The 14,853-nt window shown below is 39.0% G+C and overlaps 1 protein-coding gene across 1 annotated transcript in view; it reads right to left on the bottom strand.

The window, feature by feature from the left end:
- Nucleotides 1-14,853, bottom strand: part of SYNE1 (spectrin repeat containing, nuclear envelope 1) — a 250,787-nt gene that overhangs the window by 87,029 nt on the left and 148,905 nt on the right. Inside the window, exons 89-94 of the mRNA XM_010581892.1 lie at nt 14,622-14,762; nt 9,273-9,440; nt 8,342-8,503; nt 6,858-7,052; nt 3,550-3,723; nt 1,438-1,629 (exon numbers count right to left, since the gene is read on the bottom strand). Coding sequence (XP_010580194.1) covers nt 1,438-1,629; nt 3,550-3,723; nt 6,858-7,052; nt 8,342-8,503; nt 9,273-9,440; nt 14,622-14,762 — 1,032 coding nt within the window. The remainder of the gene's footprint in view (nt 1-1,437; nt 1,630-3,549; nt 3,724-6,857; nt 7,053-8,341; nt 8,504-9,272; nt 9,441-14,621; nt 14,763-14,853) is intronic.

Here is a 14,853-nt window from a genome sequence, read left to right as displayed (position 1 = left end):
AAAGGACATTATAGAATTTCTCATTTGAAAAAAAATTGCTCAATGAAAATTTGATGTTATACTGCCTCTATCTATTTTCTTCCATGATTCATAAGTGCAGCCCAAAAAAGGCTTGCAATTCATAAAGAAACTTAAGTCTTGCATGCATGCAGCATCTTAAATGAGTCATATTTTACATCTGGAAACTATTTTGTTGTTATTTTTAATATTAGAAAAGCATCCAAAAATCTGTTTTAAAAGTTTAAGTAAACTAAATCACACCACTGTATTTTAAAATGCAGCATGCGTATTTTAAAATTAAGCAAAAAAGTCTGTGATGTCTTTTCACTTCACAAGTAATATATCAGAATATAGTATTATATGCCTACATGCTGTTGATAACACTTTTCATTTGCCTAATCATGAGGTTTAATATGCAAGAATAACATTAAAGTTACTTCATCTTAGAGGCAATAGGAATAAATACCTGGGTTTTTTCCTTCCCTGCCTTTTGGTTTTTTGGTGGTTTTTTTTTAATTTTTTTGTTTGTTTGTTTGTTTTTGTTTTTTGTGACGCTATGGTAAGTTTTGTAGTTATGCAGTTGCTTTGGTCTAAAAATAGTTCTTAGCACGTCAAATGACTTTTCAAGCTAACCTCTCAGTAGACTTTAATCCGCATTACAAGCTAGAAATCTTTGAAGCTTATCATGTTTGCACAGCAAATCCCAGAAAAGAAGTAAAAGAAAAGGGAGGGAGGGAGTCACAACAGGGCAAGCAAATTCAAAACCAGCCAGTCACATTACATGGTTGGGTTTCTTGTATGTATTTGGTTCTTCACATGTTAGTTTAACCTAAAGAACGACCAAAACCAACCGTTAAATAAAATAAACTAGTGGCAATAAGCAGACCAATGCTGCTAGGAATAGAAACCTAGGACAAGACTGAGGTTAAATGTATCTTTGCTTATATAATATTTTGTTTAGTGTAATGACGCCACTAAGTATTAGCCATATTTTAAAATGTTTCATTATCTTGATGTTATCTGTTCATTGCATTGTGCACGCTGTATGGAGGAAAGCATGTATTTAGGATTGTTCTTTTGTTGTGGGAAAGATCCTGCCCCAGAGCACACACAGTCTAAAGGGACTGGGAACAGGAACAGAGTATATCCAGACCAAGGTAATCATCAATCTACTTTGTTATTGTCCTTTCAGTGAAGGTTAGGATTGTATGATGAGGTTAGGATTGTTTCACCACGAAGTGGTTAACTTGAAAACGATAAGCTAAAACTTGCTAGGCAGTTGTTTATTTTGGAGTGTAATTCCATTTACTATGTAAAGATGAATAGCTCAAACTAAATCAGTAAAATACTTTTAGTCCTTTTCCTAGTTGCACGAAACTGCTATGAAATCCCCCAACCTCCTGCCCATCGTGAAGCCAGTTGGAAAGAGCCACTTACCCGAATGTTGATCTGTTTGTCGTGGAGCACTCTCTGCAGCTCCAGGAGACTGCCCTTCAGCGTCCTGAGCTTCACGGCCAGCTGCTCTGCCTCGTCCTTGGTGTGAGCCTTCCCCTCCATAAGCAAGTTCTCGTTGTGCACAGACAACTCTGACAAGGCTACCACCTTCTGCTCTATTTCAACCAGCATGTTCTGCAGCAGCAAAAACAAAGAACCAAATTCATACATTTTCCAGCATCTGTCACGCTTTCTGGCAAGACGGCCGGTGGCCTACCTCACCCGTCGCCAAGCTAAGGGCAGGTCAGGTTATCATTGCCTTGCCTTCCAGTCCCTTTCAGAGTCCTTTGGAATATGCTTGCAAATGTTTGTATTTGCCATTTCTGTTTGCAACCCTTTTCAAAACAGGAAATTAAAAAATTATTTGAAACAGAGGATTTGTTGTAGAGGAGATGCTCTTTATTTGCCCATTAAAGGTAAAGGTGGCCGAGATGCTAGACTGACATCCATAATGACAAGAAACAGAGCATGCAGCTAGAGTTACTTCTTCCCTTTTCTTTCATGTACATTTAGTGAAATGCTTCCTATCTCCTCCTGTGTGTTGCTCTGGCTGCGTTGATAAGCTTGTCTTCTCACTATTTGCCCCTTCTGATTGGTGCATGATGGACTTAAGGATTTCTCTATAATCCTCTTTAGTCTAAAGAGAGTCTTAAAGTGACAAATCTCTGGCATGTTTATTCTCAAAAGCTACTTTCCTGATGTTCCATTAACCATTCATGTATTACAGACATAGTGCATATTTTGATCTTCCAAACTCAAAGCTCATACAATTCTTGCTCAAAAACCTAGCCTGACATCAAATGTTTTTGTTTCCATAGCAACCATCAAGTATAAACTTAACAAATATTTCTCCTGAAGGAAAGTGTGCAGGATAAGAAGGGCACAGTCTCTAAAAAGTGGAAAAATTGCAGGACTTTATATAAACTTACTGTATTAAGATTTTAAGAACCAGCAAAAGAACAGCAGGATTACCTTTTCCACAAAGTTAACTGTTCTTTTAAATTTTGAGCTTCCTACAGATTATATTTAAAAAAAATTACTGCTTTCTTTAAGTTCACAGGGTTTATCTATATATAACAAACAGCTCCCAAAGATGGGTGATGAAAGAACACTTGAGACTGAGCACACTGAAAATTCCAGTGATGAAGTCGTGTTGGTGGAAATTTAACTAGACGTTTAATTCATCAGACTTACATGAAACTTAACTTTCATTTATCCTAAAATAGTTGAGATCCTCATTCTTTAATATGAAAAGGGATCTTTTGTCCATCTGTCTCTTGTCTATCTTGTAATTTTAATTATAAAGATCATACAGTTCTAAACTCTCATTTAAAAATGGAAATCTTCCACTAATTTGAGAATCTGGATATTATGACTGATCGAAGTCTTTTTAATAAAAGTATATGCAATTACTCCTATTGCAGCAAAATGTTTTTCCTCGGTTGTTTTGGTATTCTGGGGTGATTAATATTAAATTCATAAAAATAGTAACTACTGGTGATTATACTTTACTGCTGAATGTGGGTAGGGATTACTCCTGAAGAAAACACAACACTGTCCCACTCACCACTGCTAGTGCAAGTGTGTTCTTCAGCTGGAAAGGGAGGAGTAGGAAAGTACACTGCAGGTGTTTTCATACCTATCAAGCGAGCTGTTCAACAACTCTAGCTTGAGCCGAGCAAAAACAGTAAATGAAGTGAATACAAGGCCTTTAAAGCAAAACAAAATGCCCTCTGAAAGTAGTAGAGCTTCCAATGTTCTTGCAGCCAGGATATCTTTTTTGCCTACCGCTGTGTTTATATGCGCTTTCTAAAGCACTGTTTGCAGTCTCTAATAAGAAATGAAGAACAAGCTATTTTTTATTTCACAAATCATTGATGAAGCCAACTGAGCATATCTGAGGTGCTAAGGGGCTCAGAAACTTCTTCCCCACTAAAATGGTGGCTCGTCCCACTCAATAATGGTCTTAACATTAACGCTCCATATTTGCCTCTTCATTCAGATAAAGCTATATCCATCCTGTTCATCTAAACATTACAGGACAGATAATTTTACCTGACAGTCTACCAGCTGTGCTTCCATGTCCATAGGTTCCTCAGCAGTAACCAGAGCAGTGTCCAGCGTTGCTCGGGTATTGAGTAGCCAGTGGTCAAGCTCATCAGCTTCACAACGGTACCTTTGAAGAGCCTGCTCTTGCCGCTGTTCTTCCAGCTGCTCGTTCAGTTTTTCCTAGAAGTACAAATTATATTTTCCTTTTTAAAAGAAATAAACCATGACAATCACTTTTAAACAATTTTCCCTCTCTGTCTTACACAACTTCTATATAGTATTTAAAAGCCATAATAAGCCATTTCATCCATAAGTTGGAAATCTTTACAAAATATTATTGCTTTCAATTGATGAGCAGGCTTTTTTGGTGACTGAAATTCTGTTTCAGTTCAGTCACTGTATTTCTACTTCCTTCAGTAGATCTCTGCTATTACAGCCTTCTAAAGGTGAGGTCTTTTCTGCCTCCTCTGGCTGCTCTCCTTTGGGTGTCCCCCACATTGACTCAGTTTGCTCAACTAGCACAGAACTGTTTGCTTAGGGGGACAGACGCATGGGGACAGAGAGCTGGGAGTTTGCTGCAGGGAAAAGAGAGCAGCTTTGCCTTTTTTTGGCAGCGGCAGGCTGTTAGATAGCCTTACTCTCTCTCAAGAGAGGCATGAGAGGGGTATTTCAAGGACCCAACAGAGTACTGGTGGGCCTTTGCTGTAGCCATTGTAGGTAAAGAGAAGACTGATGAGCTGTCTACCTTGTCCGGCCTCTCGGAGGATCTGTGTGCTGAGGGGTGTGGAAGGATGTTAAGCTCCAATGGCTGCTGCAGCAACAGCATCGCAGCAACACGGACTCCCTGGCCCCAAGCTGGAAAGCAGCTTGGCAGAAAAGGACTTGGGGGTTCTGATGGACACCATGTTGACCACAAGCCAGCAATGGGGCCTTGGGGCAAAGAAGGCTAATGCTATCCTGGGCTGCATTAGGAGGAGCGTTGCCAGCAGGTTGACAGAGATGATCCTTCCCCTCTACTTAACACTGGTGAATCCACAGCTGGAGTACTGTGTCCAGTTCTGGGCTCCCCAGTACAAGAGAGATACAGAGCTCTGGAGAGAGTAGAGGAATAAGGAGCAGATAGAATGGGATGGTCAGAGGATACTTAGATGCATCAGATAATGTGGAACCCGAGCATGCTGCAAGCGGTATGGAACAAGAGGAGATTGTACTGGATCTGGCTGGGATGGAGTTAACTTCACTGCAGCCTCTACGGTGCTGTGCTTTGCAACTGTGGCTAAAACTGTGCTGATAACATAGCAATGTTTTGGCTATTGCTGAACAGTGCTTGCAGAGCATTAAGGCTTTCTTTCCAACCGCCCCTCACAAAGGCCAGTAGGCTGGGGGTGGGCAAAAGGTTGGGAGAGGACACAGCAGGACAGCTGACCTGAGCTGACCAAAGGGATATTCCATACCATACGAGATCATGCTCCACAATAAAAACTCAGGGGAAGGAGGGGGGGTGGAATTTGTGGTTATGGTGTTTGCCTTCCCCAGCAACTGTTAAGACCTGCTGAGACCCTGCTTTCCAGGAAAGTGGCTAAACATCTGCCTGCTGATGGGGGAGTAGTGAATAAGTTCCTCATTTTCCTTTCCTTGCACGAACAGCTTTTCCTTACCCTGTTAAGCTGTCATTATCTCAATCCGTGAGTCTTTTTGCCTGCCTTCTATTTTTTCCTCATCCCACGGGAGAGGGGAGTGAGGGTGGGTGTTTGGCTGCTGGCCAGGGTCAACCTACCACACTTCTGTAAGGAAATTCAGACCTGTATGTGCAGGGCAAATCCCTCACACAGGGGAGTGTTCACACAGTTTTTCTGAATGCTTAATTTTAATGGGAAATTAATAATTGCATGTTAGAATAATTTAAAGAATAATGATAGTTGTTAAGTGTCTCAAATAATCCAGAGCTGAACAGTTCTCAAGGTCTAGTTATTTAAATTAGGTCAACAGAAAGAACAATATTACTAATCCACACCCTCAACAGCAAAATGTTTTCATTACCTGTTCTATCCGTATTTCTATATTTATATCCCTGTAGTATTCTGGAAGATTTTATCTTTGAAATCAGAGCTATAAAATGCACAGGTTAAATTACTGAATATTGTCTACTTACGATACGTATTTCTAAGCCAGGATTATGGGGGGATATTTGTACTATTGTATCAAAGTAACTGTCAGAATCCTAACCATAGTTAAGAGTAGTATATCTGACTCATGCTTTATCTTGAAATTATTAGTTAGCATCTCCTCCTAAGTACAATCAAGGAGTTTGTAAGATCCTGTATGGGATGCAAGTTATAAACATTAAGACCCCTATTCTACTTTCAGCCTCTTATATTTATGTAAAAGCCACTTTACTTCTGAGAAGGAAAAAATTAGTGCAATTTTTTAAGAATAACAAAGATATTTTCTAAGGACCTGTTCACTGTTTCAGGTAACTGCACAGAACTAATGCAGTCAATGCACCCTGTAACCCAGGTAGATCCACAGAGCCAGTTCTCACTCAGTCTCTCAGAATCGATTGCTGCTGGAAATTATGAAGGCAGCAGTTGCTGTGTTTGTGAATTCACTGCTACAGTTCTTAGCAGTACAGCAGTAAAGCTGCCCCGCAGTGTTCAAAGTAGCCATACCATAGCCAGATTTAGTATGAAAGCATTTTCTCACCTATATAATATACACAGCAACATTCTTATATGTAAAGGACTTTTTAAAAATCACCTTAGTATTAAAGGAGTTTTGGTAAAGCTGGTAGGCAAAGAAATAAAGGGGTGCATCTTCCATAATAAAAGGTTGCATGAAAATCACTGGGAAGATGAGCATAGACAACAATGCAACGTTTTGGAAGAGGTGTTATTTCTTGTTTTAAGCTTTCCCCCTTCTCTTTTTTCCCAGTTTGGACAGGTGACTCCTCAAAAGTTTACTGTAGATAACATGACTTTTAATACCTGTGCTTCGTTACTTCTCCTGTGGAGAAAGTGTCAAAGTGGATATTAAAAAAAAAAAATTTTTATATATATATAATATGACTCCTGTAGTGTGTTTCCAAGTTCCTTCTGGTTACTTATCACCTAGCATTAAGATGAGGGGCTTGCTAAAGAAGAACGATAATTTATTACTGAAAGGAATTGTGAGAAATGAGCAGAACTGAAAATGACTTAATTATCAGCATTCAGTGGTGACTAAGAACATTGTGGAATGTACAGGTCTACCAAAAGGGGCTCTCAAAATCTGGAATGTGATCCAAAAGACCCAATCCTAGAGGTTTTTTCTTATACCTCTAATAGTTGTCGTTTTCCTGATGCCTTCATTCGAATCGTGGCCATCCGTTCTGCCAAGACTGTGAGAGTGGATTGCAATGCCAGCTGATCGGCAGCTTCTGCATCCAGTGGTTCTGAAACCAGCTCCTGGGCTAATGATGTCTGAAGCTCAGTGATTTCTTCTTGTAACATTAAAATCTCATCCATCAAAGCCTGTTTAGAAATGAGAGCAGAGAAAGTATTTGCTTCATTTATCAGTGAGAAGAAAGTATCTCAGGAGGCAAAGGCTTAATATAAAATTCAAGATGACTGTCCCAAGGGAGCATGAGGAACACAGAGTAGTGCAATATATCACTGCTGGTTTGGTAGAGTCAGAATTCAGGACTGAGTCCTGCTTTTAGATGCTTAAGCTAGGGTCATGCATCTGATAACTGAAATATGGATCTAATTACTTATCTTGAATTTCAAACATATCACAAGAAGGTATTCTTTTGGAAATATTATACATACAGATTTATTCTTCCTATAAATTTTCTGCAGGGAATTCCAGTAGATAAAGTGAAGATAATGAACAAGTAAGTGAGTGAGTGTGTGTTTGTAAGAGAAAAATAGGGGCATGAGTTAGCCTTCAGCCTGAAACCTTACTAACTGGACAAAGAACATCCAGCAATATATGTAAACATCCAGATATCAACTCCATGATGTAAAAGAAGTTCTTACTATCATTCTTATTCTACAAATTAGTTTCCAAGATACCCACAAAAGGATGTTGCCTTAACAATACCTTAGAGCAGATACTTTACTTTCTTGTCTGATAGTATACACACATTGGATGCACAAGACATCACACAGTGCTACAAAAGCCAAATGTTATCCTTTTCAGGTCATGGAGTTCCCACTGAAATGAGAACCGGTCCCACCAGATAGTTTCAAGCTATCACACAGAAAGCTTAGATGATTACAACTTGGACAAATGTCAGAATGATTACTTGATAAAGTATTCTCTTATTATTGAGAGCATCGTTTCCCAAGACTTCCCTTGGGAGAGAATTTTTTGTGTGCTTTGCATTGTCTGTTTTGTTTAACAAGGCGAAGATTGTATTTAGATCAATTTACAATGCATCAGTATTGGTTATGATCTTAGTAAATTTGGAAACATTATAAATAGTCTGATATATGCTCATAGCACTTATGCCGAAGAACAGTATGTGTAGGTGTCACTGAACACAACCTTTGACAAAAGATTTTGCTGAAAATTTCAATTGGACAACATGTTATGTTCTATTCTACTTTTTAAAAAGGCTCCTTATTAAAAGAATCACCATTACACCATCTTTAGAATAGCAGAAAGGCAAGACATACGGTTAACAGAGAAGGTTCATACAACTAATGCACGTTTTTGAGGCATCCAGCCATGAAGAATGCTACTATCTAAAAAAAGGGAACTAAAGGTATACAGGTAATGCATGTTCTCCCTCTATTTCTCACATATAAGTTTTTACCTGATGTTCAGCCATCTGGCTCTCCGGGCTTTTGGCTGGTTCCAGACTCTCATTTAGTTTGACCTCAATGGTCTCCATTTTTGTGGATATAGACTGGAGTGTGTCCTGATACTTCTGTTGACGCTCAAGAGCTTCATAGAGGGTGCGCTGCTTTTCACTGATCTGAAGAGGAATGGAAGGTATAAATTCTGTCCTCTGATACAGGATTTGCTCTTTCTTCTGCTTCATACGTCCCTAGGCTTACAAGACTAAAACCAAAAACTTGCAACAATTTTTCAGAAGTATAAATTATAAAGCAAAACATCCATATTAAAAATATTTATCCGTTTAAACATCATCAGTCAAACTCTAGATTGTGACTGAAAAAATTTGACTTTAATAAGCAGGGAAAACCTAGGCACATTCTCATGCTTATTTTAGATTTTATGCACTCAAACATGCGGATGTGCACCATTTGCTAGATGCATATTTCTTAATACCCCATAGTAGCTACTGTGCCTCTGCAAAGAATTAAAACTTATACCACGTGACCAAAACTTTGACCATTTTCATACACCACTGAATGATTTTGCTGCATTACCGTGTAGAAACTTGTTGACTCAGTATTTGGAGAAACTGGATTCTTGAGCCTTTTTTTGCCAGCTCATCCAGCATGAGTGGATTTCCCTGTTAGGTTATGGAATATAGTCTGACCATAGCCAATATTTCTGAAGGCAATTATCAGCCTTAATAACTTTTATCTTTTCTTAATAGAAGTCCATCCTGCACAGGCTTTCAAACAGAAAAAATATAATATAATATCACAACTAACAATTCCTGTTACCATCTGAAAACCAAGAATTGCAGAGAAGAATATTAGCTGAACCAGTTCTTTGCAATTTATTCCTTACAAGCTAGCAGATCATTTTGAACCTTCCAGATGAAGACTTACCACATTTTTCAGTGTTTCCCAAGAACGCTGCAAATCATCCAATTTGGCACTAGCGGCTGATTCTAAGCCTGGTTCGTAAAACTCCTGGGTGGCTGAAGTGCTGGGTTGAATTTTAGCAGCTTCTGTCTGCAACTGTTCAGCCGATAAGGCTTGGTAATAAGCAATGTCCTACAAGCATGAAGCACATTATTGCACTTTCAAAATGAAAGATACTGCATATTATCCCCCCACATACTGCCCCATTGCATGTGTCCATTAAAATAAAACAAAACCCACAAAGCCAAAACCACCGGGAAACCTCTGAGCAACACAGTAAATAAATATTTAATAGTAGTACACTTAGTATGGTTTGGAGCTTCACTATGATGAAGATTGTGGATGCAGCTTGGAGGTGCAGGAGGCAACTGTGGACGGACATGGAAAGGCTAGGAGTGCTACAAGTGGGAGTGTTGTTCTAGCATCATCACAACTACACATGGGGAAAACCCATCACAACAGACAGTGGGTTATGGTATATAGGTGGCAAAGAATATCACCCTAATGAACACTAGCACAGAGAAGGCAACAGAAGAACCAAAAAGGAATATGCTGTAGGACTAGTCAATGATGTAAGAAAGAGTTTGAAGCACTAGCTTATAGTAAGACTTCAAACAAACAGGTACTCTCAATTAACTTATAAAAGATAGTGGGAAAAGGGACCAAAAGTACTAAGGAAACTGGGCAAATGTTCAAATTACTGTTGAAAATTCAGGGTGGAACTGTTTCTCACCAGAACTTCTATACTTAGTGTATGGGCATTTCTTCAGCTATTGCAGGTGACAATTAAAAAGATCTACAGAAAATGTAAAATTAAGGAAACATGCACAGTATCTATATTTAAGTCAGGAAAGCAGACTTGACGACAAGGATTATTTAAAACTGAAATCATGTATAACAGTTACCACCACATCTATTTGGAAGGTGAGAAATGCTACAACCTTCCTTCTTCTCACTCAGTAGCCTCGCTTAGTGAACTATGCTCCAGACGATGTGACACAGAAGCTGTTGTCCACTTTCCTCAATCATTTTGAATTTGTAAACGCCCCAGTGAAAACTTTAAGACACAGTTTTGCTGCCACTGAAATCAGTAAGAGATTTTCCACTGACTTCTGTTAGGTTGGACCAAATCTTCTTTCAGGCAGCTCTCAAGACTTATCACAATACTTGCATAAAAAGTTGCTCAAAATCTACTGAAAAGTGTACTTGGAAAATCCTCCTCCAATGATTGCAAATTTCTCAAATTTCTTCTGTCCTGACCCTGTATGATGAGGAGGAAAATTCAGCATGTCAAGCCATGTGACTGAGAGAAAACTAAGCGCCTTTCACTTGGCAGCTTACAGAACTGTGTCTACCAAATAGGCCACAGACCATTTGCTGTACAGCAAATGTAAGAGTGTAAATGTGTATAAATACAAATTCGCAAAGAATGGTGGCAAAGGGAGGCAAATCCAGTCGCTGGCCAGTCACAAGTGGTGTTCCCCAGGGCTCAGAATTAGGGCCAGTTCTCTTTAATATCTTTATCAATGATCTGGACAAGTGATCAAGTGCACCCTCAGCAAGTTTGCAGACAACACTAAGTTGGGCGGGAGTGTTGATCTGCTCGAGGGTAGGAAGGCTCTACAGAGGGATCTGGACAGGCTGGATCGATGGGCTGAGGCAAATCGTATGAGGTTCAACAAGGCCAAGTGCCGGGTCCTGCACTTGGGTCACAGCAACCCCATGCAGCACTACAGGCTTGGGGAAGAGTGGCTGGAAAGCTGCCCAGCCAAAAAGGCCCTGGGGTATTGGTATACAGCCAGCTGAATATGAGCCAGCAGTGTGCCTAGGTGGCCAAGAAGGCCAGCGGCATCCTGGCCTGTATCAGAAGTAGTGTGGCCAGCAGTACCGGGGAAGTGATCATCCCCCTGTTTGTCCCCTGATCTGGAGCAGAATCTTTATTTCCCAATGTCATTTCAGTATGTTATCTAACACAGTATGTGAACAAAACCAAACAAGCTCTGGAAGAGCATAGAAACCAGGTCACTCCCACCAAATTGTCCAAAAGTGTCAGATGAGGTACTTCTTCAAAGGCAATAATTGGGAAACAGAATTTTTTTACTCTGACCACAAGTGATCTTCCCAAGTCACGGTGAAAAATTGCACCAGTGCAGGCAACTTCTCATTTTGCCTTCTCTGCAGCTACTCTCCAGCCCTTAGCTAGTCTCTCTCAAGGCCAATAGAAAAGCTGTGCTTCTGAGACTTCTTAGTCATGGTTTCCAGAATAAAGGGCTTGCATTTACAGAGAGGGAAAAGCAATCCCTTTCCCCATCTTTTCAACTACTTTCTGGAGCATACAACATGGCAGTTTCTTTTTGGCAGAGCTTTCACATGATGGTAGTGTGAATCCAGATGTTTTTACAAGTAACATATTTTGTTGCCCCTGTAAAAGCCATAATATCTCATGCCCACTTTTATGAAAAGTAGCCAATGAACAGTAGTCAAGCTTTGTTGTTAGGATGTAGGGTCAAAGGGTGTGTTTAGATTTCAAAAGATATTTAACAAGGGTTGTTGCACCCTAGATGAGTTTTCGTAATGGAAGGAGAAAGAATAATTAAGTAGGCTGTGTACAAGGAGATAGACATTTAACAGTGACCCAGAGCTGAAGGCTTGAAGCACAGAATCAGCTGTGGCCTCCAAGGCTTAGTGATAACACCAGCTTTTTCAGTTCAATTGCTCTGCATTGTGTATCTGGAAAACAAGTTTTAAAAAATGTGCGAAATTTTAATCAACTACATCTTTGGGTAAGTGTGAGAAGTTTTAGGCCCAAAGGATTCTCATTCAGTACTGCAGCACAGATGAAGTTTCAGAACATGGTTTAGTGGGCATGGTTGATGGTTGAACTCGATGATCTTGAATGTCTTTCTAACCTAAATGATTCTATGATTCTAAGTGTCTGGTTTTGCTACACATCACAATAAACTGCATTGAAGAACTTTTAGCTGTTACTGAAATATAATATACTATGAAATTCCTGAACCTTTTCAAAGTTAACATTTTTATAGTTCCCCCCCTACTCCATTGTTTTTAGAGGAGTTTCAGTATGAAACAAACAACCTGGGCAACTGTTACCTTATAAGAGTGCTAGATCTGTCACTTTCTTGTATTTACGGTCTTTTTTTAATCTATTTCAATATGTAGAACCAGTCTTTCCACTAATACACAGTTGGCACTTGTTTTATATTTTCATTACTTGTTAGTAATGTAAAAATAGTGCATAGATGTCTGAATTCAGACTAGCTACATTTCACCATTAAGAAATGTTAAGAAATCCTGATGAAAGACTGTAGAGAGATTATTAGGGATGAATTTAACAACAGTCTTAACACCCACCTTTCCCCTCCCCAACCCGACTTCATAAGAGCTTTTAATTTTTTTCCAAAGACTAAATTAATGTAATTCTTTACTTTCTCGAGTTCCTGTTCACATGGGGTTTTTTTTGTATTTTGCAGGTGATCTTCCTGTGAGAAATTATTTCGCTTAACATTGGCTACTTTTTAAAACAAAACATTTCCAAATTAGTTTTGCTGAGTCTTAGTGAATACAAAATATTTTTAACTTACATTTAAGCTCCTAATTCACTAATATGTAGAGTTATTTTTTTTTAACCAACCTTCTTTCCTGAAGTCTCCCTGGGCATTCATCATGATCAGCACTGGCAGTTTCATAGCTTCTTTAGTTTTAATCTCATATGAGTGTGAACCTAAGCATTTTGTAAGTAAACCACTGCATTTTGGAATGTTCTTCCGCTTATTGCTTAGTCTGTGCAGTTCATTTCAACATTAACCACACTGAAGAAACCTTCGCCTGTAAGTTTTTTAGACTATTATAACACCATCGATTTTATCTCTTTCAAACATCTTCTGTTAAATGAAAGACATCATCTTTTTGTTCAATTTTGTCCTAGTAAATCACAGGTTCTAAAACTTGCATTTTGGTGTCAGCTCATAGTGCAACAGCATCTTCACTGGGCTTTCCTTACTATTTGAGTTACCGGAGCTGTTAGCCTGGTTTTACATTTTCAGAGAAATGTAATGAACTGACATCGGCTTTGTTTATTAGGAAGCAAGCTGCTCTTGCTCCTTTAACTTTTTCACTGATTAACACTGTCATAAGATTTTTGTGTTGAAATATATAGGTGCCTTTCTACTGTAAGTAAAAACTCTACTAGGAAATTTGTGATTATCTGAAATAACAGAACACTAGAAAAATCCTTCTCATTCCCTACGTGACTTTTTTAATTATGCTGCTGAAGATTTTGTCACCATTCTTACTATCTTACCTTAGTATTCTTTCTCACGTCAGTTCATGAAAACAAATCATTTATATTCAGCAACTTCTATAGCACCATATGCATCTTTGAAATTAGTGGAAGGAATCAATGGGCATCTTGCTCAAACTTCTCTAATTCTACTCAACAATGCAACACAACACACTCTACCCTTCAAGTCTGCAGTGGTCATTTTGGAAGCAGTCACAAATGCAAAATGAAACAACCAACCACAAAACCCACAACATGATGAATTCAGTGAGGAAGTGACTGCTCCTAGGGCTAGTTCCTAAACTTCTAAAGCTTAACATTTTACGTGTGCCTTCATGGGTGTGATGCTCAATGTGCTGGTTCATTGCTTGCATTTTAATCAATGCTGTTGTACACTCGTTCCTATTGGAAGTGTGAGAGGCCTCAGTTTTGATTTAAAATCTAACTTCAGTGATTTCACTGATCTGCCTCATTAGCACTTAAAATAGACTGTCATGGAAAGTATGGAATGAACAATACATGAAAAAAATACATGAAACTTAATAATTGAAATGGTATGAAGTGGAAAATACCAGACTCTGACTACAATGCTACAATGCCAATGTACAGCAAGATAGATGTATATGGACATAATGCAATGTTTTATTATGGGGAGTACAAAATTGCATTTTTTTCTCAGGATGCAAGTTTCCATTAAGTGCTACTGAGAAAAAAACCCTTAGGTTATAAATAGAAAAGAGAAGTGACATGGAAGAGCTTTGTAATTGTCACTTAAAATTTATTTTTTAAAATAGTGAATAGCTGTAACACCAGATTTATACATTTTAAACTCAGAAGTCAATATCTGTATCCATTTTGAACTAGAACCTGAAGGATCAGTTAGGTTAGAGGTTAAAGCCTCAGTTCCTTAGAGCTATGGGTAAACATTATTTCAGAGAATTAAATAAACCACCTGTGGAATGGAACCATGCATGTCTGAGATAAAAGCCGAATGAATGCCAAGAGGGAGGTACCTGGTTAACAGAAGCATCTGTATTAGCCACAGGTGAGGGAGAGCGACAGACGGGTGGAGAAGAAATCTCACTGTTGGTTCCCTCCTCCCCAGACTCCTCAGTGACAGGGGAGAGCAGCGTGTGACAGCGACCAGCAGTCATCTGCCACAGGAAAAGCAACCCCAGAGCACAGGAAGAAAGTCAGTTACCTCAACTTCAGTTTGGCTTAGGTTGAGATCAAAACAAGAAAAAC

The sequence above is a fragment of the Haliaeetus leucocephalus genome, unplaced genomic scaffold (genome assembly GCF_000737465.1).
Source record: "Haliaeetus leucocephalus isolate CR32 unplaced genomic scaffold, Haliaeetus_leucocephalus-4.0 Scaffold819, whole genome shotgun sequence".
Classification (NCBI taxonomy): Eukaryota; Metazoa; Chordata; class Aves; order Accipitriformes; family Accipitridae; genus Haliaeetus; species Haliaeetus leucocephalus.
This window is presented reverse-complemented; position numbering and strand designations above follow the sequence as displayed.